The 27,720-nt window shown below is 35.4% G+C and overlaps 1 protein-coding gene across 4 annotated transcripts in view; it reads right to left on the bottom strand.

Moving 5' to 3' along the window:
* LOC126753252 (uncharacterized) overlaps nt 1-27,720 on the bottom strand; it is a 479,664-nt gene that overhangs the window by 10,944 nt on the left and 441,000 nt on the right. For 2 of the 4 annotated variants that reach the window (XM_050464522.1, XM_050464520.1), the window contains exons 3-4: nt 24,412-24,620; nt 14,158-14,293 (exon numbers count right to left, since the gene is read on the bottom strand). In XM_050464522.1, the coding sequence (XP_050320479.1) occupies nt 14,158-14,293; nt 24,412-24,620 (345 nt within the window). The remainder of the gene's footprint in view (nt 1-14,157; nt 14,294-24,411; nt 24,621-27,720) is intronic. The other 2 variants (XM_050464521.1, XM_050464523.1) reach the window with 1 other exon arrangement.

Here is a 27,720-nt window from a genome sequence, read left to right as displayed (position 1 = left end):
AAAATTTAAAGGAATTAACTATATACCATATTTATAAGAATTTAATAATTATTTGTTTTTAAGTTATTCAAATTAAACTGCTCGTTAGTTTTTAAAACTGAAGATGTAGTGATATCAAACAGTGTTAAAGTCTTAAAAATGTTTGTAATAAAAAAATGTAGAAAGTTTTCATCGATTATCGAGGTGTGTTGCACTCCAAAGTCTTTCCGACCGGCCAAACTGTCAGCAAGGACTACTATTTGAGTGTTATGCGTCATTTGAGCGAAGATAATCAACGATTTTTCCAGAAATACAGCCGACAACTTTTGGTTTTTGCTCCACGATAATGTCGCATACTGCATTGATTCTTCGTAAGTTTATCGCCAAATTTTTCAACCAGTATCGTGCCATAACCTCCGCATTCCCTCCTGATTTAGCTAAGTGGAATTTCTGGCTAATCAGCAGACTCAAACGACCGCTGCGGGGAAACCGTTTTGAGTCAATTGAAGACATTAAGCTTTGAGGAGAACGACTCGAAGAATAAATTAATATATGAGTTTAGAGGAATTAAAGCGAAAATCAAAACATATATACAGATAGACGGGTTGACGGACCGACATGGCTAAATTGACTCAGCTCATCATGCCGATCATTTATATGTACATATATATATTAAAGAATCTTCGATGTTTCCTTCTGGATGTTATAAACTTTGTGAATAACATAAGAAAGTTACGAGTAAACTTGCTAAGTTCTTTCAAACTGAACTATAATGATAGGAAGCCTACAATTGATTAACTTATGACATTGTTTGAAATATTGTAAGGCAAAATGGGAAGATAAGAAGCTCTTAATCCTCGGTGAGAACAACAGACAAACGTTAATACTGTCTGTCCTACAAGAGATACTTTAGATTCGGTCGAAATTAATAAAAAGTACTGTTTTCGAGAATAAGAGTACTACTAGTATAAATATGTACATATGTTTTCATGCTTGTCGCTTGATATGGTGCAGTTATATTATTGGTGGTGACATTGAACTACCCTTTAGCGGATATTATTATGGTTTAAAAGTTAATAAATAGATATGTCAGCCTCTCAGTGTTTGGCAAGGCTCGCCGAAAAATATATAAATATATTCGCCAAAGATTTGAAGACGAATTGTAGTAGTAACAGCCCTTAATAGAGAGTGATCTGAAATGGTGAAGTATGCCATCAAGAGTTTATTTTGTTTTCAAACGTAAAACTGGGCACTAGATATGACGAAAGCTTAATATAATAAAGTTAAGTACTTTAACTTAAACTTTTGGTATAACATGTTTCTGCAAATGCCGCAGGGTTATTCTATATTATTTGGAATGAAAAGTTTGACGAATGTACACAACGAGTTGTATTATTTATATGTTTCCAATAAATTAGATATTTATTAGCATACAAATTTGTCAAATATAAGAAAGTTAAATTGAAAATTTCTTACATTTCCGAAACTTTCCGCGAAATTTTCATAAAAAGTAAAATTATTCTTTTCACTCACTTCAAATTTTACGCCTAAAAGCATGCAATGCAGAGTATACTCAGAAGCAAGTAAATTCCTCGAATTATAACGGTTCAATAACAAATGCACACATACTCATTTTCGGATACAAGTGACAGGCGGTTGAGTAAAAGGTATTTATTTTCAAGTACATCATGCATATATATTTGTAGCTTTAGGCTATTTATATTAGACATGCAAAATCAATCGAAGAAAGGACTAGCAATTTATGAAGAAGCCGAAGACAGAGCTGGGGGACATATCCATCATTTCTATGTGGCATTCCATTAAAAACCAAAACCCTTTTCCTTCACTTTTATTATGTATTTGTATCTTATGAAAATTGGACAAATATGCAAATCAGTCGGACAAATACCTAAAATATAGGAACAGCTTTTTTACTTACAAAAACAAATTACAAGCAAAAAGTTTTTGTTTTTCTATCTTAGAAAAATATGGAAATAGCAAAACAATGAATTTTACATATACCCAGCAAAGGTTGCTCGCCCATACTTGTGAATAAATAAGACAACCTACTCTTTTTTATGATTGGCCTCGAGGATATTAAACCACTTTATACTTTCATACGTAGACGTGCATATACTCACCGAAAGGATAAAGTTCTTTATTTGGGAATGCAGGAGGCAAAGGCTGTAGCATAAAATATGCAAAGGCAAAAATTATCCGAAACAAAAGTCGTCAATTGCAGCAGTAAAGTAGCTTGAAACGACAAACAACCAAGAGTTAGGTAAGTCAACGAGTTTTTTTTGGCAAATTTTGTGTTACTTGCTTCTAGCTGGTGGTGCAAAATTAATAATTAATGATTGTAAAACTTTTGGAATCCAGCAGTATTACCCTTTTGATTGAAATGAACATTTTAGTATTCAATTTTCATAGCAAATAATGAAAATTTCCTGCAGCATCTTAAAAGCTATACTTCCAATGGAGTATGAAGAAGTATAATAATAATACATAATTATAATAATGATAATGCTAGCAGTTAGAATATTGTTTTATGAGAGGTAGATACTATTATCGGACTAAAAATGTCAATAATTGAATAAAATTAGGTAAATAACATTATCAGTGTACTCATCATGATCTTCAATCTGAACAGTAAATTCTTGTTTCTCAAATGCTAAATAGTCTGATTAATGTAAAAGAAATTTTTAATTTATTTGATTGGAAATGAACTTAGGTGCTTATATCTTGAACAAAGTACAAAATTTGTTACACCCAGAGTGAGACGTCGGAGATCCTGTGATATAGTATGTATATAAATTATCAGCATACGAGCTGAGTCGATTTAGCCTTATCCGTCTATCCGGACTAGTCCCACCCTTTTTGACACATTAATCTGAAATTTTGCACACGTCGGTTTCTACATGAGCTGAGCATTTGCCTAAGTCGTCGACATGTCATACATACAGAACAATCATTATTAAGTTCCTTTCATTGGTAAAGCCTATATATTATACTTGTAGTTCCTGGAGAACTGAAGTTAACGTGTTTTCTTATTTTACTTCAAACTCTCTTGAAAATGTATTCAAGTCAAGAAGTCCAATTCTCGACCACTTTTAGCAGAAATCGGGGCCATTTGCTTGGGTGTATCTGCGTTTTCACATAACTTCACTAGCGTTTCTAAATAAGAAGATTTTAGGTTTCACGCCAAAAGCTCATGAAGCTAAGTAATGCTCACTGAAAGTTTTCTTCAATAAATTTACTGTTTCGTTGGCTATATCAACATTCTCTAATAACTCCCTCTACTCATAGAAAGCACCAAACTTTTTGAGTATGTAACGGCAAGACAATTTTGTTGTATAAAAATAGAATTTGGGTTCAAAAATTCAGCTGAGTTGTTCTTAAGATTCTGGTATTTCAATACTAATTTAACTAAAAAGAAATTAATAGTCAAATCAAGCTCTATTTACAAAGAATTGTTAAGACAAAGCGCAATTTATAGCAAAATTAAATAATTTTTTTTGTAACAAAATTATGATAGTTGTAGTGAATAAAAAAGTTAGTGAAACTATTTGTATAGTGCGTTCAAGAAAATAATGTCCAAAATTGGAAAAAAAAGTTAAACATGGGCAAAGTTAACTTGTAAACAGTTGACAAAAGTGATTCCATAGAAACCAGAACATAATGGATTCAGCGGAGTTTGCCCAAATCATAATTAGGAGGAGGTGATTAATCTATTTCAAGTTGCAGCCGTTTCAAGAGCAGCGCAGTCAACCAGCAGTCGCAACAGCTCATTCTTTTGACGATGAAGTTTAAGTAATAGCATTGAAACGGCAGCGTTAAACAAGATTAATTGCATTTTTTTGTAACAAAATTAATGATAGTTGTAATCCATAAAAAAAACTCTCAAAACTATTTGGTTATAGTTGGCGTTTAAAAAAATAATGTTCAAAATTGGAAAAAAGCAACCCTGAAACATGGGCAAATTCTCAATATAATATCAATAAAACAGTTGACAAAAGTGATTTTAGAAAAATAATATAATGTTCAGCGGAGTTTGCCCAAAAAAATGGTTTGGTAAAAATTGGTCGGCTAACATTAATAACATGTTTAGCATCAATTTTCAGTTGAAAATATTATAAAAAAGACAATGACAACAAGAGAGTTTCAAACTCACTGCCAGCAGCACCTACTTAACCAGCAGTCGCAACAGCTCATTCTTATTGACGATAAAGGTATACGAGTAAGGCAGTAAATTAAAAACTAAGTGGCGATGCAGAAAGATGCATCCAACAACTGACATACAACAGCAACTGGGCGAAGGTAAAGCAGTGTTTAAAACTTAGGTACCGACCGGAGGAAAGTTATCGTAATCAATTAAACGAAGGTGGTACCTTATCCTAAATGTATAATAGCTTTTCAAAAAAGAAGTTATAAGGCTATTTCATATTATCATAGGAGAATATACTATATAATCAAATAATATTAAAGAAAGAAATAATCAAATTACTCAAACCAATAATAATTATAGTAGCTATAACCATCAGAACTCAGTCAGAGTAGACGCTATCGAAACCAAAGTATTAGAGAAAAAAGTAATCAAGTTTCCAACTATATACAATAATTGTCACACTAGGCCAATTCACACATGAGTGTTGCTCATAGATACAGGTTCGGATACGAGTTTAATTAAGCCAAACATTTTCAATAAATATTTTCCTAAACAAAAGCTTTCAACACTCCTTTGGTACAAAACAATACGGATAAATGTTATCAATCGAGTGACGCACAGAATAATTACTCCCATATCTGAGGAATTTAATGCTTCAAGTATCTTATCGTGGAAGGTAATGGACTTTGACAGCAAAAACTACGAAACTATAAAAGTCCAACATTATCTAATTCCTCTTAAAGCTAAGATTTATGCAGAGAATATGTTTACTAATATATTAGGAATTGAGAGAGTTAGTTCGAAGAAAAAGTAGGAAATTCGAGCAATCGAATTCAGGAACATGGAATTTAACACACGAAATTAAACATACAATTATTTCGACAGATGATAGACCTATCTTTTCGAAGATATTTATAAGAATTAACCGAACTAGCACAGAATTTTAGTACAGGTAGCTTTACGATTAGGAGTAAGAAAACTAACAAACAATATTAATATAGTCAGTCATAAGATTTCATTCAATAAATGAAGAGCAAAAGGTCAAGTTTTCTATTTCAACACCGTTTCTCGCGCAAAACATCGCCTGAACTTGGGTAATAAATTTGCATGATTTGCAAACGTTCTTTCGACGTTAGTCCGTTCTTTTTAAAATTGTAACCTGAACCGAGTATAAATCACAGTAACAGTAATAGGTATCCTATCAAGGACCGACTCCGAAAAAAGCACTGTTTCATGGAAAACCATGCCTATTGAAAATCAACATATATTTATAAACATAAGAGGCATGGCTAACTAAACACGGTGATCTATATAATTAAGATAAATTAACCCAATAGATAAATGTGTTGTTTATTTGGAAGTTATGTTATTTATAAAGTGAGCTGAAAAGTCTGTGCCATTTCAATAAGAGATGTACAAATGAAGCCCTATAGTTTGTAGTTACACCGAACCTCTAAAAGACACGCATGTAAATTCATTGCTACCCGTTCAATATACAGTGAGTTATAGCATCTTGAGTCATTTTTGAATGATTGAAAAATAAGGATTGCTATTGAAAAGTTGGAAATTAGCGTTCCTGCGTCAGATCCATTATAATTGACAGGATATTTAGCCGACCCACGTCCACTTTCTAAACTATGGAGACTAGCTTTTTCCAGTCTCCAAATGATACTTATGTATATAGTGGTATGACTATTTAAACTCAGTTGAAATTAAAATACATATTTCCTAATTTTTCCGCAACTAAATTTCATACATACATACACAAAACAATAACCGATCATCGATGTAACAAAACTTCAGCATGTAGGTGTTCATTGTTATTAAACATTTTGCATATTAGGTGAACCAAGCACCAACTGACTGTAGATTTTTTCACTCCTCAACTGTTTTCGACTCACTTTTAGCATAGTACACTTGCTTCCGTACTCATCCTAACACATATAGAATAGGAGCGTATAAAAATGTATACTATGTACATATGTATATAATTGCATAATTTGGTTTGGGTGAGAGGGGAAAACAGATTAAAGCGTTGAACTTTATGGCCAATATGCATAGTTGTTGGATGTTGTCACCGCAGCAGCGTTTGTCTGCGGAGAATGTGAATATCATACCTTGCGAATCGGTGGAAAAGATAAACAAAAAGAAAAACACAGCTCGAAGGGTATTTAGAGGAGTCCACTTATCTTGCGTCACGCTGAGTTTGCGGTTAAATCGCAGCCCTCATTTCGGGAAAAGCAGAGAAGTTGTTGCTAAATAATACTGAGGCAGTGGCTGTAAAGCATCCAAGCACGAGCACCGTCGAAAAAGTATTTATACGAATGCATATGTATATATAGTATAGTTGGAAATGTGATATGTTATATTATCCTGTGGTATTTTAAATATTGCCTTACTTAAGCTTAACGCTCTCCACGCACACCGAATATTGACGCTCCGGGGCGCACACTTTATTCCACTTGCAATTGTATTCATAATATACTGGAGATACGCGAGATGTATAGAAGTGATTCCACTCTCTGATATACTTGTACAAACAAATATGCGCTACTGTGGTATGTTTTAAAGGTGGCGAAATGTATGGATATCGCCTCAGTGTGAATTTTAAAAATTTGGAGGTGAAATTTTGCGCAAAAACGACAGTCCCTTTGAGAAACAAATTCATTATTATTTTTTTGATCACTATATAGATTACTTACAATGCCAGCAGCTTAATAAAGATAATACTTATTTTCGAAGTTCTAAGACAAAAATAAAAAAAGATTGGTCATGGTTTCAAATATTTGTCAGAAAATCATTATGCGTTGCGATATTCCTAAATTCTTAACTTATGGAACGCTATACTTACAAAAGCTCCGAAAAAGGATTTAAGCGATATAATACTGTCAGTGATATAATCGAAGGTCGGTAACAAGTACTTTTCCTTTCTTCTGTTCAAATGATATTCCTTTCATCAAATCCGAAGAATTTATTCAAAATATAAAATCATTATATCTTCTCTAGAGTCTAGATTTTAGTCAAGTCTTGTATTGGATTTTAAGTGGACATCCTTTTAAAATATATCTACATTATTTTCTAAGATATTCACCGACTGTTTACCTTATCAATTCGATATTGGTACGAATTGAGTTCAGGTGGCAACCGTCGTTTTCCCTACTGGTAAGCTTATTAACAAAACCAACTTCACTTATAAGTGCTCTGTATAGGTGAGCACAAACATATGCACTCATATTTTTGCTAATGCATGGGAGCGGGCAAACACAGATGTGTACTTGAATATTTGTTAATATTTGATAATTTATGAGGTCAAATAAGTGCAATTTGGCTGCGTTCATACGAAGGAACATACTCACAGCATAACATATCTACAAAAAATACCTATCATGAGAATGAGTAAACATACAAAGAAGATTGCATTAAAGTAATCTGCACAAAAATTATATGCAGTATAAATTTTAGGAATGTCAAGCTGTATAAAAAAAGGGTTTTATTCTCTTAATTTTGCAATTGAGAAAACGTTCAGTTTTACATGAAAACCAAGGCTTTTTTTTCAGGTATGCTGCTGCAGTTTTAATTCCGGCTTTCAAGGTTACTTAGTATGCTACTGTATCTTAATATATCGGGTGATTTTTTAGAGCTTGATAACTTTTTTAAAAAAAAAAAAAACATAAAATTTGCAAAATCTCATCGGTTCTTTATTTGAAACGTTAGATTGGTTCATGACATTTACTTTTTGAAGATAATTTCATTTAAATGTTGACCGCGGCTGCGTCTTAGGTGGTCCATTCGGAAAGTCCAATTTTGGGCAACTTTTTCGAGCATTTCGGCCGGAATAGCCCGAATTTCTTCGGAAATGTTGTCTTCCAAAGCTGGAATAGTTGCTGGCTTATTTCTGTAGACTTTAGACTTGACGTAGCCCCACAAAAAATAGTCTAAAGGCGTTAAATCGCATGATCTTGGTGGCCAACTTACGGGTCCATTTCTTGAGATGAATTGTTCTCCGAAGTTTTCCCTCAAAATGGCCATAGAATCGCGAGCTGTGTGGCATGTAGCGCCATCTTGTTGAAACCACATGTCAACCAAGTTCAGTTCTTCCATTTTTGGCAACAAAAAGTTTGTTAGCATCGAACGATAGCGATCGCCATTCACCGTAACGTTGCGTCCAACAGCATCTTTGAAAAAATACGGTCCAATGATTCCACCAGCGTACAAACCACACCAAACAGTGCATTTTTCGGGATGCATGGGCAGTTCTTGAACGGCTTCTGGTTGCTCTTCACCCCAAATGCGGCAATTTTGCTTATTTGCCTCATCGCTGAACAAAATTTGTCGATAAAAAAGCGGATTTTCTGCCAACTTTTCTAGGGCCCATTCACTGAAAATTTCTTGATTGGACTTTCCGAATGGACCACCTAAACGCAGCCGCGGTCAACATTTAAATGAAATTATCTTCAAAAAGTAAATGTCATGAACCAATCTAACGTTTCAAATAAAGAACCGATGAGATTTTGCAAATTTTATGCGTTTTTTTTTTAAAAAAAGTTATCAAGCTTTTAAAAAATCACCCGATATAATCTTTATATATGAAAATAAGCACGTTGTTTGTCCGCGGTGGACGCCTTAACTACTGAACCGATTTTAAATTTTGACTGCTCAGCATGTGCAGTTTGATCCAACTTGAGAGACAGGATAGCTTACATCTCAACTTATAATCACAATATTATATTATTGCAAATTATTTGTATATTATTTGTCTATTATTTGACAGTCACTGTTATTTGTTAGCGCCAAAAGATTCTAACAGATGGCGCTATGTTAAAAATACAAACGTTTTATATAAGCTAAAATTTAATAGCATAATCACTAATTATTTCAATATTTAAATACAAAATAAATTTAGGTTATACCTCAGTTTCAGCAATACGTAGTTATTATGCTATTAAATTTGTGTTTTTAACTTAGCGCCATCTATTGAATACTTACTCAATCCAGCCAACAGTTAACGTCATCTGTTAGAATATTTTGGAGCTAACGGATAATTGTGACTGACAAATAATAGACAAAGAATTTGAAATAAAATAATATTGCGATTATAAATTGAGATGTGAGCTATCCTATCAATAGAAAATTAATTTGGAATAAAATATTCAATTATTCTTACTTTTTCAATTTTTAGTGTTAGCATAACCGGCCATGTGGTACTTAGACTGAAGTATAAATTAAATTCTTTTATAGTGAAGATAATACAGTGAAATTATACTAGCTTTTGAATTATTAGTGCTTGATTGTTTAATTAAAATATGTACATGTAAGTATTATCATATAGTTATATTACAAAATTTGCTATGCATCAAATCACAATGTATGATATATGTATTTTGAATGTAACTAATGCTCCAGGACATATGTAACTGAATTTGGTTATCGAGCTATTTATTTTCCGCTTGCTTCTCATGTTATTGATTTATTTATTAATGATAGTTATTTGATTTACAAAAATTTATTTACCAATTTGCAGATAATGTAACGAGAAATTAATGATGCTATCTCCAAAAATTGATTAATATACTACTGTGATCAAACTGAAAGCGGAATTTGGTCCATTCCAACGAATTTTCGAGTACCTATGCACTTGGAAAAGTCCTCCGTCGTGATGGCCATCAGAGGCTGCTTCAAATCAGCTTTTATATCCTCAATTGAGTCAAAACGGTGTCCTCGGAGTAGTCATGTGAATTAGCTGAATAGCCAGAAGTTACACGAAGGAAAATCAGGCGAATGCGGTGACGTGACGGTGACGGCACGATATTAGTTGAAAATGTGGCGAAATGATCACGAATACCCAATACAGTATGAGATGGTGCATCTTTGTTCAATAAATTCAGACATAGTAAAAATCGAAGAATTCACTTTTAGAGCCTTACAAAACGACGGGTATCTCAAGTACGAATGAATATTTTGACGTGAAATTTAGCATAGGTGTCATTAACAGTACTACCAACTTACCGATTCAAAAAACAGGCGAAGTAAAAATTTAAAATTCACCTTCAATTTGATCACAGTAATATATATGAAAAAATTATAAAAAGCTCCCATAATTTTTTAATAATTGTGCAAATATTTTTATTTTCATTATTTTTATTCAACTTATATTAAAAATTATTTTGCACTCCTCATTTCAATGTGTTTTAATAGCATGTTTTCGAGTTTTTTAATATTTAAGTGTTGTAATTATTATTTTTAGTCGAATGCCCCCGAAAAAATGTAACCTCAACAACGCGCGAAGCAGAGAGGCACGACGCAAGCGGGTTGAAAGAGCATTAAACTGCCAGATAATTTATGCACTGTTCTTAAGGAAAAAAAATGAATTGAGTCAGAGTATTTTTCCGAATATAGAGAGTAATTACTTGAATCATAACTGGCTCAGTGGGCTGGCTATTTTGGCAGCAAAAAATGTTGAAGTTGACGAAAGTAACTTCCAAATACAACAGATGTTACCAGGCGATCTGATATCTTTTAAATCAATTTATACTGTTCTTAATGAAAATAAAAGTGTAAGTTTTCCAATTGAATTTTTAAATTCACTAGATATACTCGGAATGCAAAAACATAATTTTCTATTAAAGAATGGTTCACCTATTTTTCTCCTGCGTAATTTGAGTAGACTTCGTTTATGCAATGGTGCGAGTTTGGCTATCAAAAAGATCACCTGCTATCAAAAAGATCTTGAAGGAACCATATTATCTGGAAAGTTTAAAGGTGAAGTGGTCCTGTTGCCACGTATTCCAATGATACCACCGGATTTTGTGATACCCTTTAGAGGGATACAATTTCCAGTTCGTTTAGCTTTTGCAATGACGATAAATAAATCTCAAGGCTAAACAATGTCCATTTGTGGTTTAGATTTGGAAAATCCATATTTTTCTCATGGTCAACTATATGTTGCATGTTCACGTGTAGGAAAGCCGTTGAATCTCTTTGTGTTAGCTAAATACGGATTAACCAAAAATATTGTCCACCAATTAGAGCTAAATTAAATTGAGACTAAATATATTGATAATTCAATATTGTTCTTAAAGATTTAAAACTATTTGTTAGAAATTTAAATAAAAAAATTTTATTAAATTAATTATTTCGTATTAACTCTTGCCAGATTCAATAGTACGAACATTTTGTTCAATCGTATTAAAAGTACTTCCCTTTCAAATTCCAATCCAGTGGATTCTTATACCAGCTTTAACGCTTCCGTCTTCGTTCGTACATAATAATTTCATTATAATGGTTGTCAAAAAAGTCTTGCGGCATTTTCGCTAGTTGGCGCTGAAAGCGCGCAGTTCTAGTTTTGTTCGTCACATCGGGTCGTGCTATACCTTTTTGGAAAGCTCATTTCACGCGCTAACATGTGTTTGATTGATTGTCGTTTCTTTTAAGTCTGAGTTATAGCGTCGCAAACATGGAGCAAAATAAAGAGAAAATACGGCATATTTTACAGTACTACTACGATAAAGGCAAAAATGCATCTCAAGCCGCCAATAAAATTTGTGCAGTTTATGGACCCGATACAGTTTCCATTTCCACCGCACAACGATGGTTTCAACGTTTTCGTTCTGGTGTAGAGGTGGTCGAAGATGTGCCACGCTCCGGAAGGCCTGTCGTCGAAAATTGCGATAAAATCGCTGAATTGGTCGAAAGAGACCGGCAGAGTAGCAGCCGTAGCATCGGTCAAGAGCTGGGCATGAGTCATCAAAAATTCATTTCAATTTCAATAAAAAAAAAATTCAATAAAAATACCGCAAGACTTTTTTGACAACCCAATATTAAGGGGGTAACTGTTCCCCGTGAAGAGTTAACTACAATGTATGTAACAAAAAATTTAGCCACAGCAACACGTGGCCGGGTCTGCTACTAAGTCTATAAATCTTTATATTTGTTTAGTTGAGGTAATTTAAAAGATGTCAGAAATAATTGAATAAGCGCCTTTAGTAGTAATTTGAGAAAGATACAGTTTTATACATCGTTTTAAAAGCTCCAGCCTTAAAATCTTACATAATATCAGTCTAATCTACAAACACTACGTTTAAAGGAAAGCAAAATGTGAATGAAAACTTTTTTTTGCTAACAGAAATAAGATCTTAGTGACTCTCATTAATCACTTCGTATTATTTATGATTCATGTGTATAAATAATCTTCCGAAATGGTTCTCAAGTGCTACGAAAGTCACGTCTTTGTAATATTAACACTGATCTACAGTGGTTTTGTTGTCCTAGATTTATGATTATTATTGATTTAAATCTTTACTTTCATTATGAACTACAAAACTCAGAAAATAAAAAAACAGAATCCCATATATTTATACTCGTAATAGTTTTCTTATGAAAAATATAAATGCATAGAAGTAAACAGAGAAACAGATATTGAAAACATGTGTTTTATCCAATTAAACGCTTTTTATTAGTTTTTTTCTATATGTTTCCTGTTAATAATCTCTTTCTAAGGATCGGCAATAATCGGCAATAACGAACGATCTCATCAAGCCTCATACTTCCCTTCCCACACATTTAGTTTCATATATATTGACAGTTTCTTCAAAGTTTGGTGCTCTATGGTTATCTAGGAAAATTTTGGCTAACAACACTAAACTTTTCCAAGCTTCATTGTTATTGATGGCATGCAAACTACATACTTTTGAAATGCACAAAGGGATTTTCATTGAATGAAATTTGAATTTTAGTAAACTTTAGGTTCGATATTTCTAAGTCTGCTTTAATATACCTTCCGCATAATTTTTGACACATCTTTGGTTAAGAGTCTGAGGGTAAGGATCACGCATTTGTATTCGCGAAAAAGGAGTGCAGAACTCTAATCATGACTGCGCAATACATTTTATTACTAATAATCCGATAACTGATTCATATAATGTATAAGAAACGCAAATATCAATAATTCAATATTGTCATGAATAAATTCTGAATCTTAACACTTGAAACCACTAAGATTTGCTAAGACATCCAGGGAAACAAAAGCAACTTTTTTTTGTTTTTTGAATTGTGTAATATGCTGTTAATTGCCCGAGCTACACGGCATTCTCTGATCGGGAAGTTGCATTACTGAATATTCATTAAACCAGTTTGTAAAAAGTAAAAATAATATCACTTTGTTTACGTGACCTTATCATTATATCTATATACACTTTACGAATTTTCTTTTGAAGTTTATTAGAGAGTAATAAAGTTGAAGTAATAATCAAGTTTGACCACAAAATTACCAAATCGAGAAGTTAAGTTAGAATAATAAAAAAGTTCCACCACATTTAAATTACTGAAAAATTGTTTCTCAACACTTTTGAGGTTCTCGTTTACGAATATGAAATATAGAAATTCTCTTCGGTTGCATGCTATTCTGCTCAGACGCTTATTTGAGTTCTACCTCTGCGCTGCGTCTTTATAAATAATTTTGACGCTTAATTAACATTTAAATAGACTTTAGCTGCCCTATTAGTGCATGCGCTCAATTTTCTCCCTACAGCTTTAAAACGCTGAGCGAGTGGAAATTCTACTAACTCTTAATTGGTCACATTTCTGGTTGAATGTTATTTTAGTTGGACGGGTTCGCTGTGGCCGCCATTGTTTCGTCGCGTTGCTGCTGCATTTTTGTATGCAAACGGTGCAGAATGCAGTACTTATATACATATATATGAAGAGTATATGTATATCTTCTCCTAAAATTTAAAATAACATAAGATCACTTTTCATAAACTTTCAGGGGAAGATAGAATCCATTTAAAATATCTACAAATTATTCTCATTCAAACAAAATTTAAATTTTCGTTCTAACTTCGTTATATCGATTCAAGGGGCTTTAAAATCTGGTAAATATATATATGTAATAATAATAATAATAGTGAATCGTAATAAAAAAAATCAATTTTGAATTTTTGAAGATACGTTATTTTGCATTTCAGCTGACGCGGTTTCAGTAGTCAATATAAAATGATAAGCAGCCTGCTACTTACTGACAACGGTCATCGTCTCGGATTCGGAAACAGTGTTGAATGCTGGTGCTTCACCGGAAACTTCGCATTTGTAGACTCCTGTCGACATCAGTGTGACGCGCCGCAGTGTCACTTTTGTATCTGTTGAATTGCGAACCTTAAAAGAACCAAATCAAAGCAGACAATGTTAAAACAATGTTGTTAGTGTACTTTTTAAAGAACAAAGATTTAGCCAGTTTTCTAAACGGCATTGCCCGTGAATACATTTTCGTTGTCAGTGCTATCGGAAAGGTAGAGAATGCCTATTATGTTTCCGTGTCTTCTACATAAAATACTTTCAGATTAAATGAAACAGCGCATAATGAGGGAGTCACTGTAGAAATATGTTTAGAATTATCTTCTTAACTCTGATTACTTTCAGAAATGGGAGATTTATCTTTGCAATATTCAGGGCGTTCTTTTAAGAGATGACTGGTATCAGGCATACATACTTTATGTTTCATAAGATGAAGGATGAGCATATAGAAACTAGTGTCCGCAAATTTGAACAAGCATCTTACCATGTCGTTATTATTCATTAATCCACATTAATCATCCAGTGGTCTTTACCTTTAAATTTATTGCCGAGGATTGCTTACGGCCGGATTAAAAGAGGGCAGAAATCGCATTGGGATTATCTAAATTAAAATTATAAATAGCGTTCGCAATTTATAGTACCAACTGATTAGACATAAACGAGAATAATGGTCAAACAAATCGAGAAGATTTAGCTAAGAATTTTATTAAAAAATAATTGATTAGATTTAAGTACTATTTTTACAGCAAAAAAAATTAAATTTTTTGGTTGCGGTAAACAATAGGCTTACAGTTTTCAAGTTCCTCTAAGAACGCTCCTCGAAGGCAGGAGCCAAAATGAGGATGGGCCAAACATCTAACATATAATTGGTTTTTATTTTGGAAAAATTATGTTTTCCTCTATATTTGACTTAGCTTGGATTTTCACCCACACTACAAGTGGCTAAACTACAGTTAAAGAGACTAACACAACAACTTATACAAACAAGAGCTAATGAGATAAAAACGGTTGAACTTTTTTATTTCATCGACTATTTTCGCGCTCTTGGAGTAATTTCAAACCTGGAGAATGCTGACGCAGCATGACTTGGCATCGAAATAATTTGTTTACTTCGTTGTGCACAAACTTTGGTTGAAAACGGTGGAGGAAAAAGTTGGTCATGCTAAGAAAAAGTTTGAAGTGGCAGAGCAGCAAAGTGAATGTTTGCAAAAAGAAAGCGAGTCAGTCATGCAATTAAATTTGCGTTAGTGAAATAAAGATTAATGTATTTTGAATTTTCCACTAAAATTTCATTATTCAATCGGATGTGGAAAAACGCGTTGCCACCAAAAAATACTAGCGATGGTGAAAGAACTCAACCAACTGTTGTGGCATTGAAATAGGTGGGAGTAGCAATGGGAGTGAGAAAAAGTTTACTTTCAAAGAATTATCGGTGCGTACTTTTAAGTAGCGTTATTGAATAAAGAAGTTTTTCATAAGAATTAAGTTATTGATGGTTTGTCATTTCAAAAAAAAGTTCTATATATTTTAGATAGAAAGCTTATCGAAAAATAAACAAAATTCGATAAACTATTCTTGACGCCGTTCAGGATAATCGCCGAAACATCTATTTTGTTTTGTTTTTGTTCGTAAAACCTCTAACATGACTACTTAACTGTACCTATTTCTTAAGAAGCATACAAGCATGTGAGTGCGAAATTATGCAAAGGCAAGGAGTTGTCGTTTGTATGCGTTGCCTCCTCCATATTTTTTGCCATTCTGCATCGCGAACTGCACTTACAGACTTAGAGATGCATTCATGCATATACATACATATGTATGTGATCAGATTTCTTCGCTTAGAAATTATTGTAATTGCAAAAGTTTGTGACTGTGGGCATTTAGTGTACGTAATGTCTGTTTGTGGCATTGGTGATCGCCTTTCCAAAGCTGTTAGTCAACTTCTCATTTCTTGCTTCTTTAAACCAGATGCCTTCACATTTACTAGTGTATGTTTGCTCCATTTTCGTGCAACTTTTTGCAAAGAAACATTTAGAAATAATAAGTATTACTAAATGATGCATTTCCTCTACTCTCTTTAACATTAGCTTTTAAAGAACATTTCAGACATGAAAAGGCTTCTTATGATTGCCATCACGCGGTCGAATGCCTTCTAATATTTGTAGGAAGCTTCATTTGTTAGATAACATCAAATCGCACTTTACATTTTCGGCGAAGTGTATACCTACATACTTTTTTTATTACATAATATATATTTGCTCGGCAGGGCTCATTTTGACTATAATAGCTGTAATCGCTGGCAAAACAAACCTATTTCATTTTAGTTATTGTTAAAATTATTTCAAATTTTTAAAATGCCAGAAACGATTTTCTTTTCAATTTAAAAACGAACGGTTTAATGACTAAAGCCATCAGTTTACTTGTCCTCAGGATTATAAATTACCGAAAAATGCCGTAATTGTACTATTCAAGTTATACTACTCGATTTGTAATGATTATAGCCTACAATTGTACCTAATTTGCATATCCAAGATCTAATACCTCTTTTGTTTATTTATTGTTTCGGTATATCCTTGATAATCGATGAGCTTAATTCCACTTGAACCCCAAAAATACTGACTAAAATTTTGCTGTTTGGCTTTGAATCACTTTTAGTGGACAACAACCATTAAGTAAGCCACCGATTCCACTCAGGAGGGATTTCTACTACTCGGCGCAGAAAATGATTAGTACCAGAATGCTTACTGAAAGTTTGATATGCGTCGCCTGCCAAACCTTTTGCTGTTAAAAATTCGTGAATGAGGTCCTATTGTTCTTTTGAGATATTTTTGATGGTAACAAATGAACCTAATTAAAAATTGCGGTGATTGAAAAAAATCGTGATTTTTCGAGTAGTATCTTTCATATTGTTAAAATCGGGCCATAACAATACGAAACATGTGGACCCAAATGCTGTATACAATCCTCGTATTCATACCGGTAGACCGCATATATCTAATATAAAAATTTCAAACCTCCGGTAGCCCTTTTGGTGAATATATCGGACAATATCTGAGATACCTTGCGAAATAAATTAACGTGTAGCACTGGAGACTATAGTATATTGCCGAAAATGTATGAATATATCCATTAATTATCCCAACTCTAATATACTACCTACATACATGATTAAATAATCATAAATAATGAGACAGTAGGCGGAGCAAAAGGCCTTTATAAGACAATTGGTTAGGTACCGACCACGTTTGAGTGAAATTATATATGTATGTATTCTATCATGTATATAATCATGTACTGTACCCAAGCAATTTCTTTTAAATTTAGAGCGTAACATTATCCTAAAATCTTCTTCTTCTTCTTAATTGGCGTAGAAACCGCTTAAGCGATTATAGCCGAGTTAACAACAGCGCGCCAGTCGTTTCTTCTTTTCGCTACGTGGCGCCAATTGGGTATTCCAAGCGAAGCCAGGTCCTTCTCCACTTGGTCCTTCCAACGGAGTGGAGGTCTTCCTCTTCCTCTGCTTCCCCCGGCGGGTACTGCGTCGAATATTTTCAGAGCTGGAGTGTTTTCGTCCATCCGGACAACATGACCTAGCCAGCGTAGCTGCTGTCTTTTAATTAGCTGAACTATGTCGATGTCGTCGCATATCTCGTAGAGCTCATCGTTCCATCGAATGCGGTATTCGCCGTGGCTAACGCGCAAAGAACCATAAATCTTTCGCAGAACTTTTCTCTCGAAAACTCGTAACGTCGACTCATCCGTTGTTGACATCGTCCAAGACTCTGCACCATACAGCAGGACGGGAATTATGAGTGACTTATAGAGTTTGGTTTTTGTTTGTCGAGAGAGGACTTTGCTTCTCAATTGCCTACTCAGTCCGAAGTAGCACCTGTTGGCAAGAGTTATCCTGCGTTGGATTTCTAGGCTGACATTGTTGGTGGTGTTTACGCTGGTTCCAAGATATTATAGACGAAATTATCTACGACTTCAAAGTTATGACTGTCAACAGTGACGTGAGAGCCAAGTCGCGAGTGCGACGACTGTTTGTTTGATGACAGGAGATATTTCGTCTTGCCCTCGTTCACTGCCAGACCCGCGTTCACCCAGACCTTGTCCAGCCTGGAGAAAGCAGAACTAACGGCGCGGGTGTTGAGGCCGATGATATCAATATCATCGGCATACGCCAACAGCTGTACACTCTTATAGAAGAAGGTACCTTCTCTATTTAGTTCTGTGGCTCGAACTATTTTCTCCAAAATTAGGTTGAAAAAGTCGCACGATAGGGAATCGCCTTGTCTGAAACCTCGTTTGGTATCGAACGGCTCGGAGAGGTCCTTCCCGATCCTGACGGAGCTTTTGGTGTTACTCAACTTCAGTTTACACAGCCGTATTAGTTTTGCGGGGATACCAAATTCAAACATCGCGGCATAAAGGCAGCTCCTTTTCGTGCTGTCGAAAGCAGCTTTGAAATCGACGAAGAGGTGGTGTTTGTCGATTCTCCTTTCACGGGTCTTTTCCAAGATTTGGCGCATGATGAATATCTGGTCGGTTGTTGCTTTGCCAGGTCTAAAGCCACACTCATAAGGTCCAATCAGTTTGTTGACGGTGGGTTTTAATCTTTCACACAATACGCTCGATAGTACCTTATATGCGATGTAGAGGAGGCTAATCCCACGGTAGTTGGCGCAGATTGTGGGGTCTCCTTTTTTATGGATTGGGCATAGCACACTTAAATTCCAACCGTTGGGCATGCTTTCGTCCGACCATATTTAACAAAGAAACTGATGCATGCACCTTATCAGTTCTTCGCCGCCGTGTTTGAATAGCTCGGCCGGCAATCCGTCGGCCCCTGCCGCTTTGTTGTTCTTCAGGCGGGCAATTGCTATTCGAACTTCTTCATGGTCGGGTAATGGAACGTCTGCTCCATCGTCATCGATTGGGGAATCGGGTTCTCCTTCTCCTGGTGTTGTGCGTTCACTGCCATTCAGCAGGCTGGAGAAGTGTTCCCTCCATAATTTAAGTATGCTCTGGGCATCAGTGACTAGATCACCTTTGGGGGTTCTACAGGAATACGCTCCGGTCTTGAAACCTTCCGTAAGCCGCCGCATTTTTTCGTTGAATTTTCGAGCATTACCCCTGTCGGCCAGCTTATCAAGCTCTTCGTACTCACGCATTTCAGCCTCTTTCTTCTTCTGTCTACAAATGCGTCTCGCTTCCCTCTTCAACTCTCGGTATCTATCCCATCCCACACTTGTAGTGGTCGATCGTAACGTTGCGAGGTAGGCAGCCTGTTTTCTCTCCGCTGCGACAGGGCACTCCTCGTCGTACCACCTGTTCTTTTGCACTTTCCGAAAACCAATGGTTTCGGTTGCAGCTGTACGTAAGGAGTTTGAAATGCCGCCCTAGAGTTCCCTTATACCGAGTTGTTGACGAGTGCTCTCAGAGAGCAGGAGTGCAAGCCGAGTAGAAAATCGTTCGGCGGTCTGTTGTGATTGCAGCTTCTCGACGTCGAACCTTCCTTGTGTTTGGTGGCGCGCCTTTTTTGCTGCACAGAGGCGGGTGCGAATCTTGGCTGCAACAAGATAGTGGTCCGAGTCGATGTTAGGACCTCGGAGCGCACGCACATCTAAAACACTGGAGACGTGTCTTCCGTCTATCACAACATGATCGATCTGGTTGGTAGTTTTTCGAACCGGAGACAGCCAGGTAGCTTGATGAATCTTCTTATGCTGGAATCTAGTGCTACAGATAACCATATTTCGGGCCCAGGCGAAGTCAATCAGCCTCAACCCATTAGGGGATGTTTCGTCGTGGAGGCCGAATTTACCGACCGTAGTGCCAAAGACACCTTCTTTGCCCACCCTGGCGTTAAATTCGCCAAGCACGATTTTGACATCGTGGCGGGGGCAGCCTTCATAAGTGCGCTCCAAGCACTCATAAAAGGCATCTTTGGTCACATCGTCCTTCTCTTCCGTCGGGGCGTGGGCGCAAATCAGCGATATGTTGAAGAACCTCGCTTTGATGCGGATTGTGGCTAGACGTTCATTCACCGCAGTGAATGATAGTACTAGGCGACGGAGTCTCTCTCCCACCACGAATCCAACACCAAACTGGCGCTCCTTTATATGGCCACTGTAGTAAATGTCACAAGGACCTACTCGTCTCTGTCCTTGTCCCGTCCATCGCATTTCTTGGACGGCGGTGATGTCAGCCTTTGTTTTTACGAGGACATCAACCAGCTGGGCAGCGGCACCTTCCCAATTAAGGGACCGGACATTCCAGGTGCATGCCCTCAATTCGTAGTCCTTATTTCGTTTGCCATGGTCGTCATCAAAAGGGGGGTCTCTCATCCGAGGCTGGTTATAGCTCTTCACTGGGGGTGTGTTTTTACGTGGCGGCTCCCAAACCCAGCGCACAACCCTTGTAGGGAAATTATCCTAAAATACCAACGTTAAATATCGAAAGCGGGTGAATTTGGACGCATCCACGCCTACTTCTCATAAATAAAAAAATTTGAACTGAACTTTTTTTGTTATATCAAAATAATAATTTGATTAGAATCGGGTGAATACATATCCTAGCTTCCATGTATATAAATATAGTTACATCTGTAAATCTATGAGATATCTGAACCATCTCTATGCCTGCCCATATACTTGTACATATCTGATATAACAATTTCAAATATCCGGTATATCCGGTTGTCTTTATACAGCATATATCAAAATCAGGCATAGTGGAAGGAAATTAAAACTAAATAAATTGCCGTAATGAGTTAGTCTATTTTCAGATGCTTGCTAATTTGTGATTCCATACTTTTAACTGAGCGCTGTGTCTATGCGTTCGGGCATATTATATTACCATCACATCCCGCAATTACTCTATCTATGAGCTGTCATATAAATATATTATTATACCCAGAACAGGGTATATTAAGTTTGCCACGAAGTTTGTAACACCTAGAAGGAAGCGTCGGAGATCCTATAAAGTATATATATAAATGATCAGTATGTTGAGCTGAGTCGATTTAGCAATGCCCGTCTGTCTGTCTGTCCGTATGTTTGTATACAAGTATATACGTACTAGTCCCTCAGTTTTTAAGACATCGTTTTGAAATTTTGCAAACGTCAATTTCTCTTCAAGAAATTGATCATTTGTCGGAACTGCCGATATCGGATCACTATAACATATAGCTGCCAAACAAACTGAATGATAGGAATCAAATGCTTTCATGGTAAACTTTTGCATTTGACAAGATATATTCACGAAATTTGGTATAGATTATTTCCTAAGGCAACAATGTAATATCCGACGAAATTGTTCAGATCGGTTAACTATAGCATATAGCTGCCAAACAAACTGATTACAATATTACATGGATTACTTCTTAAGGCAATAATATAATCTCCGAAAAATTGTTCAGAATTAATTACTAAAACATGTAGCTTCCATACAAACTCAGCACATAATTCTGAAAGAAATGCACCTGTGAAGGCTATATTAGCTTCGGTGCAGCCGAAATTAACGTTTTTTCTTGTTTCTCATACGTTTTGTCACCTGAACTCGCGGGTTTCTATTTTCCTTTTTAGAGGTGTTCGTGGTATGCCTGCTGTTGTTGAAGAATGATTTCCTGTAATTTCTTTCTTTTAATTCTTCAGCTATCTTGGTATCCAAGCTGGCAAATAATATTGTAATGCTAGGCGCTCATCCGTCCTTGAATTCGCAACAACTTTCCAATTTCCAATCTTGAAGATGTCTTCAAAATTTAGTGCCAAGTATATATTTTCATACTCTTGAAATAATTTGCCGTGATGAGTTAATCTATATATGTATATGTATGTGTATATAATATAGTATAGACGAGTTCAAATCTGTTCGTCCCCGCCCACTCTCTAAATAACGGCACTGTTAAAAACTACTAAAAGCGCTTTAAATCAGATAAATTAAATATTACTAATGAGTTAGTATGAGAGGAAAGAGCCATAGACCAATACGTGACATTGCTCTCAGATTCCAAACAGTGACAAAATGGGCGCATTCGCACTACAACCACGCTTACTTCCCATATAATACAATTTTAAAATACTTTTGATTCTTTCACTTTGATTCTTTCACTTTCCTGTGTACAAATCATGAAGCAAATATTATAACGGAATGAAACTTTGTACGAATAATGCTTTTAAGAATGTCATCTTGTACGTGTATTTCAGTATCTGTAGTTGACAAGTTGTAGTTGTATGGGATTCACAATTAAACTTCAGAGAAAATTCTGCATCTCTGTACGCAAAAAATGGGGATTTACCCCCAATATACCTAATATAAAGATTTTTTGAAATTCCGTATATTACTCATAAAAATGTAACTTTCTGCCTAACATGAATACAATTGGGTGAAAACTTGTATGTGAGGTACTTTATGAACCCATGGACATTTTTTTTAGTATTTGGCATGTTAATTGAATGTACTCGTATGACTGGCAACAATAGATAAAACGGGTCAATATTCCCTCAACTTCCATATTTTTGTAAAGGCATTGCTCACACTTTGATTCTTGCAAGTTGCAAGAGTATTAAATATTCTGTTTACCCGAACTTATCCGTTTCTTACTTGTTCTAAAAACGATTTATCTTTGTGGCTAAAATGCATAAAATCGGGTGAAAATTTGCCCTTGACCTCGTATAACTTACAAACTCTATGCACCTAGAGGTATTTCCGTGGCTTTGCGCCTGGCAGGTTGAAAGACCATGGAATGTTCGGTTGCAACCGATTTTAGCCCTCATTATCAGCGTATTACTACTTGTGAAAAATGTTTATATTAAACTCATAAAACTCATAGTAAAGAAGTATTTGTACAGTAAAATTCTACGTTAAATGGAACGAGAACAGAAAAACCTATTAACTAAGCCATTCTAAGTAAACCGAACTCCTTTATTTTTTAGGAAAAAATACAATTGTACACATAAGTATATTAGTTTATTTCATCTTTATCTACATGTATTACTGAAGCGACGATTTTTCTTGTTCACTGCACTAAAATATATTGAGGAAACTTTTCGCTTTTACTGCCACGAACTGTTGCACTTTTTTAAGAAATCATCATTAACATAATCATTATTGTGTGGCAACATTAATCATTGTCGGACGGACGGTGCGAAAAAATGGCAGCAGAAAAAATACCAAAGAACTTGTTTATGTAAGTGCCTGGAACCCACTTTGGTATGCACATATATTATATGTGAAAATGTGTGTTTCGCCTTTCGAGTGGCACGTACACTTTCAGCAGACCGCAAAAAGCAAAAAGGTACCGCAATATTCTCCCCCTAGAGTTTATGAGCTGACTGCCTGCACGGCTGTCGGCCGCTCGTGGTGGCGCAAAAGTCATGTTTCTTATTGGTCATTATTATAGCGGTGTGTAAAACCATTGCAATAAATTGCAATAAAACTGAAATTAAATTTTTTATTAACCTACTATTTGCAGTATGTGGAATATGGAATGCGGCTGAGTGTTCGATTATTTGATTCTCCGTGTGGTGCATGTTCCATTCATGCTTTATTCAGCTAGCTAAAGGCAATCGCTAAGGACACCGGTGACCGAAAGCACAACAGGCACGTTCCTTACTGCCATCGATTTAAATTGCCAAAGCGCAATGTGAGAAAATTTTTCTGCTGCAATATTAAACGAATACAAATGACATAGACAGGGTTGGTGCCTTAAATAAGTATACATATAAGAAAATGAAATTGAGAAGATTCAAATGACGCTGCTACGAAAGTTAGCTAGTAACTCGCGAAAGTGGTTATAAATATCTTGGAGCTTTCATGTGACAGATAATATAATTTTGACTTATGTACTTGAAGAGTAGCCTTAGAATAATAAAGAAAATGTGTTATTATAAGAAACCATTCAAATCAATTTTGAATTTTAATTAGTTTGGTCCTAAGCTAATAATTTTGAAAGGAAATTTCTGTTGAATGTATTTTAAAACAGTAGTATTTACCAATCTTCAAAAGCTTGCTTTACTTAATTTTGCTCTTACAATAAATAAGCGCGCTTTCATGCATACATACACTTATTCATATATGTATGTACATACATATACTACATGTATTTTACAAGTGTATACAACTTCTTTAAATATTCATATTCCCTTTTCTTCAGTTTTTCAGTATCAATACCCTTCAAGTGAGTGAGTACTTACATCCACATTGACACCGGGCAATGGAAATGCTTGTCCTGGCGGTTTATCGCGCGGCACATAACGGTAAAACTCATGCCCATCCTTGTACCACTTCACCGAGTACAATGACTCGCCGTCCAAATTGTAGCGGCAGCCGAGTACCGCGCTTTTGAAACGCATTATATGATTGGGTATTTTCACTTCCGTCATTGTGAGCGAGTTGGATATGTCTGGAAGAAAGAAAAATAATAAAATATTAATTGTATCCAAGATATTTTTAAGAAGATTTCATTCCTTACATTAATTCTGTAATTAAATAGGAAAGTGTAAGTAAATATATATTTTATGTAGAAAATAAAAGCGTTAAAAGGATGACAAATTACAAAGAAAAAATATGTATCTGTTTTCTCGCTAGCGTTTTTGATGAGCTGCATCCAAATGCTTCAAAAGCGGCTACCACCGAAAACAATGTTACAAAAATACACGCTCTCATATTGATAGACAGCTGATAGAAGAAACATTAGGCGCCAGATACCCAGGAGACTTCATCGAATTATTAAGCCGAAACTACTTCATTTATAACGAAATAGGCTACGAACTGGTGCTCCAGTTTATGGTGGGTCTATAAGCATTTTGTCTTTCGATAAAATTCAAAATCGTAATTTGAGAATTTGGTTTGCTCAAAATCTTAGGAGATCTCTTTAATGAGCGCCGACAAACAAATGTTAGATTCACATATTTTCCACAATTAGATCATTTTATACTTGAGACCTAAACGATGCGATGAACGCTCTGTATAATTAGACATTGACACCTAGAAGACACCAGGTAATCTTACCTTCACTAGAAACACCAGAAATTTTATGGCACCTTTACTCATTTACAAAAATTATATGGTATTTGTTGTCATAAACAAAGCTTTCAAGCTAAGCAGAGTTGCATATTCATGACTGCAGTTTGCCATATTTTCAAGCTTTCAAGCTTAGCGTATATTTCAGCAAACCAGAGTAAAGAAACCAGGGGTGTCGGCTTTTATTTACACCAACACACTATAAGCGACGACGCAGCTACAAAGTAGGCACCCAGATGCATAATTCAGCAAGATTGCGACAATGCTTAGACAAAGCAAATAAGGCGTCACACCTCTAGACACGAGCGCCGGACTTGCAAGTTTCAAAAAAAGAAGGCCAAATGGAAAGGTTGCAGAAACTACCAAACTGCGACGAAGTCTAAGCGCACATCCGTCGCAAACGCACACATGCAAACGCGCTTGTTGAGATACATACCCATGTGCACAAACATCTTTAATGCTGTATTGACTGTCAGCCAGAGTGCAATAACAAAAGGTCATTAGTAGTAGTGGTGGTAAACGGGGCGGCTGCACAAACAATGGACATTTAAGCCCGGATGAAATATCATTAACTCTAGCAGAGCCTTGCCATTGTGCCACAGCCAAGCTGAGATGAATGAAGTATGCCTACAACTCTATCAACGCCGCCGAAGCTTACATGGCAGCAGTCACTACAGCACAAAAATAAAAGTGTAGAATAGCAAAGCGTTTGCTCAGCAAGGCGAAATTACATGGAAGAGTACCGCGATAGAAGGTGAATTCAGTGCACATGTCGTAGGGATAAACCCACACACACACACGCATGAACTTGAATGCAAATAAGTGTTTGCATGTACTGCGTCAACTTCGTAATTGTGTGAGTTGTTGTTGTTGCTGCATCCGTGTGCGAACGTATGACATCAAAAGATAAACTTATGCCGGTGCGCACCTTTCGCTGGCAAAACAAATTATGCCCGCCAGTGTGGCATATTTCAGCAGAAGACAGTGCGACGTACAATCATATGCGAGTGTGTAGTGCACATCTAAGACACGTTGTTTATTTGAACTTTACAAGCAGTGTAAGTTATGTGACAGCCGATGTGTCATTTGCGTGCATTAGCGTGCGCTTGAAAGTTTATCCTTTCGTCCTCTTTAAAAGCAGCACAAAAGCAACAATCTGATTCTGCAGCTGCAGTAGGAACAACGTAGGACTTAGTGCTGGTGGCACAGAAGAATAGAGATTAACTATTGCAGCTGTTATCTGTAATGTAATCGTGTGCGCATATAAGAGCATGTAAAGTTAAGAAAGATTATACAGAAATTTGAAAAATTGGTTGAGAGATAAAATTTTTTAAATTTTTACCTACATACTTTTCGATTATTTGTAAAGTCTATAAATAATGAAGATAGTCAATTTCCGGATTTCCGACTTTTTCAAACATCCGGTCTTACAAAATGACGATCTTGAAAAATATAAGGTTTTAAAACCTAATTAGCATCATTGTAACAGTTGAAGCATAGGGGAATAAAAATAGCTCAGCAAACTTTTAGTTAAATTAGCATCTATTTAAGTGATGTGAACAAAGCTCGGCCCTAAACATACATACTTAGCTACAGTTTAACAAAGTCGCACTCGGAAAACAACCACGTTTGTTGCTGATAGAACGCAATATTGATTTTTGGTTTTATAATACCATACGTAATGCAAAAAGAATCATCGAAGTTAACTATGCTGAAATTACTATATATTTGACAACTCTCGTCAGAAAACGTTCGAAATATATCCATACCCATCGAGTTGATTTTCTACCGAAAGTTTCGATCTTATGCATGATATTAAATGATTTCCTTGTCACAATATGGTTGAAACGAAAGCAAATAAATTTTCTCAAGCTCATATAAAAATTACAAAAATTCTACAAAAATTTTATAATTTCTTAAAATATATTATTGCAAAAAAATTGTGTTGGAGTCTTGTGAAGAGAGTGAGCACATGTGGATAAGAAAAAGCTAAATAGACTTCTTATATTTTTTGAGAATAAATAAAAGTAATTCCTAAAAAACAAAACAAAAATTTACAATAAAACAATAAAATTTGCAAAGAAAACTGTTTTCAATTTCTCTGTATTTTTTACTTCAATGATAACTCTTTATTTCAAAGTAAATCTCTATTCATAAAACTTTATCAATTAAATCGACCACGTGAATACATAAATGAGTGACCAGTGCTCACCTTTCGAGCAAGGTCACTCCATGAAGAGAACAACATTAATTAATAATGAGTCAAGAGCTCTTTTAACACAAACAACAAACCTAAATCCTGAGTTATTAAATTCAACAAATATGACAACTTTGAGCATGCAAAATGTCAGTTCTGCTAATGAACTGAGAAACGAAAGTGATAACACAATGTAATGGCAAACCAGACTAATAAAAGACCTCAATCAGGCTCTCCACTATTGATCAAAAACGAACAAAAAAAAGAAAAATACAAACTTAGA

This window comes from Bactrocera neohumeralis, chromosome 3, assembly GCF_024586455.1.
Source record: "Bactrocera neohumeralis isolate Rockhampton chromosome 3, APGP_CSIRO_Bneo_wtdbg2-racon-allhic-juicebox.fasta_v2, whole genome shotgun sequence".
NCBI classification, from domain to species: Eukaryota; Metazoa; Arthropoda; class Insecta; order Diptera; family Tephritidae; genus Bactrocera; species Bactrocera neohumeralis.
The sequence above is the reverse complement of the archived record's forward strand: the minus strand, read 5'-3'. Positions and strand labels throughout refer to the sequence as shown.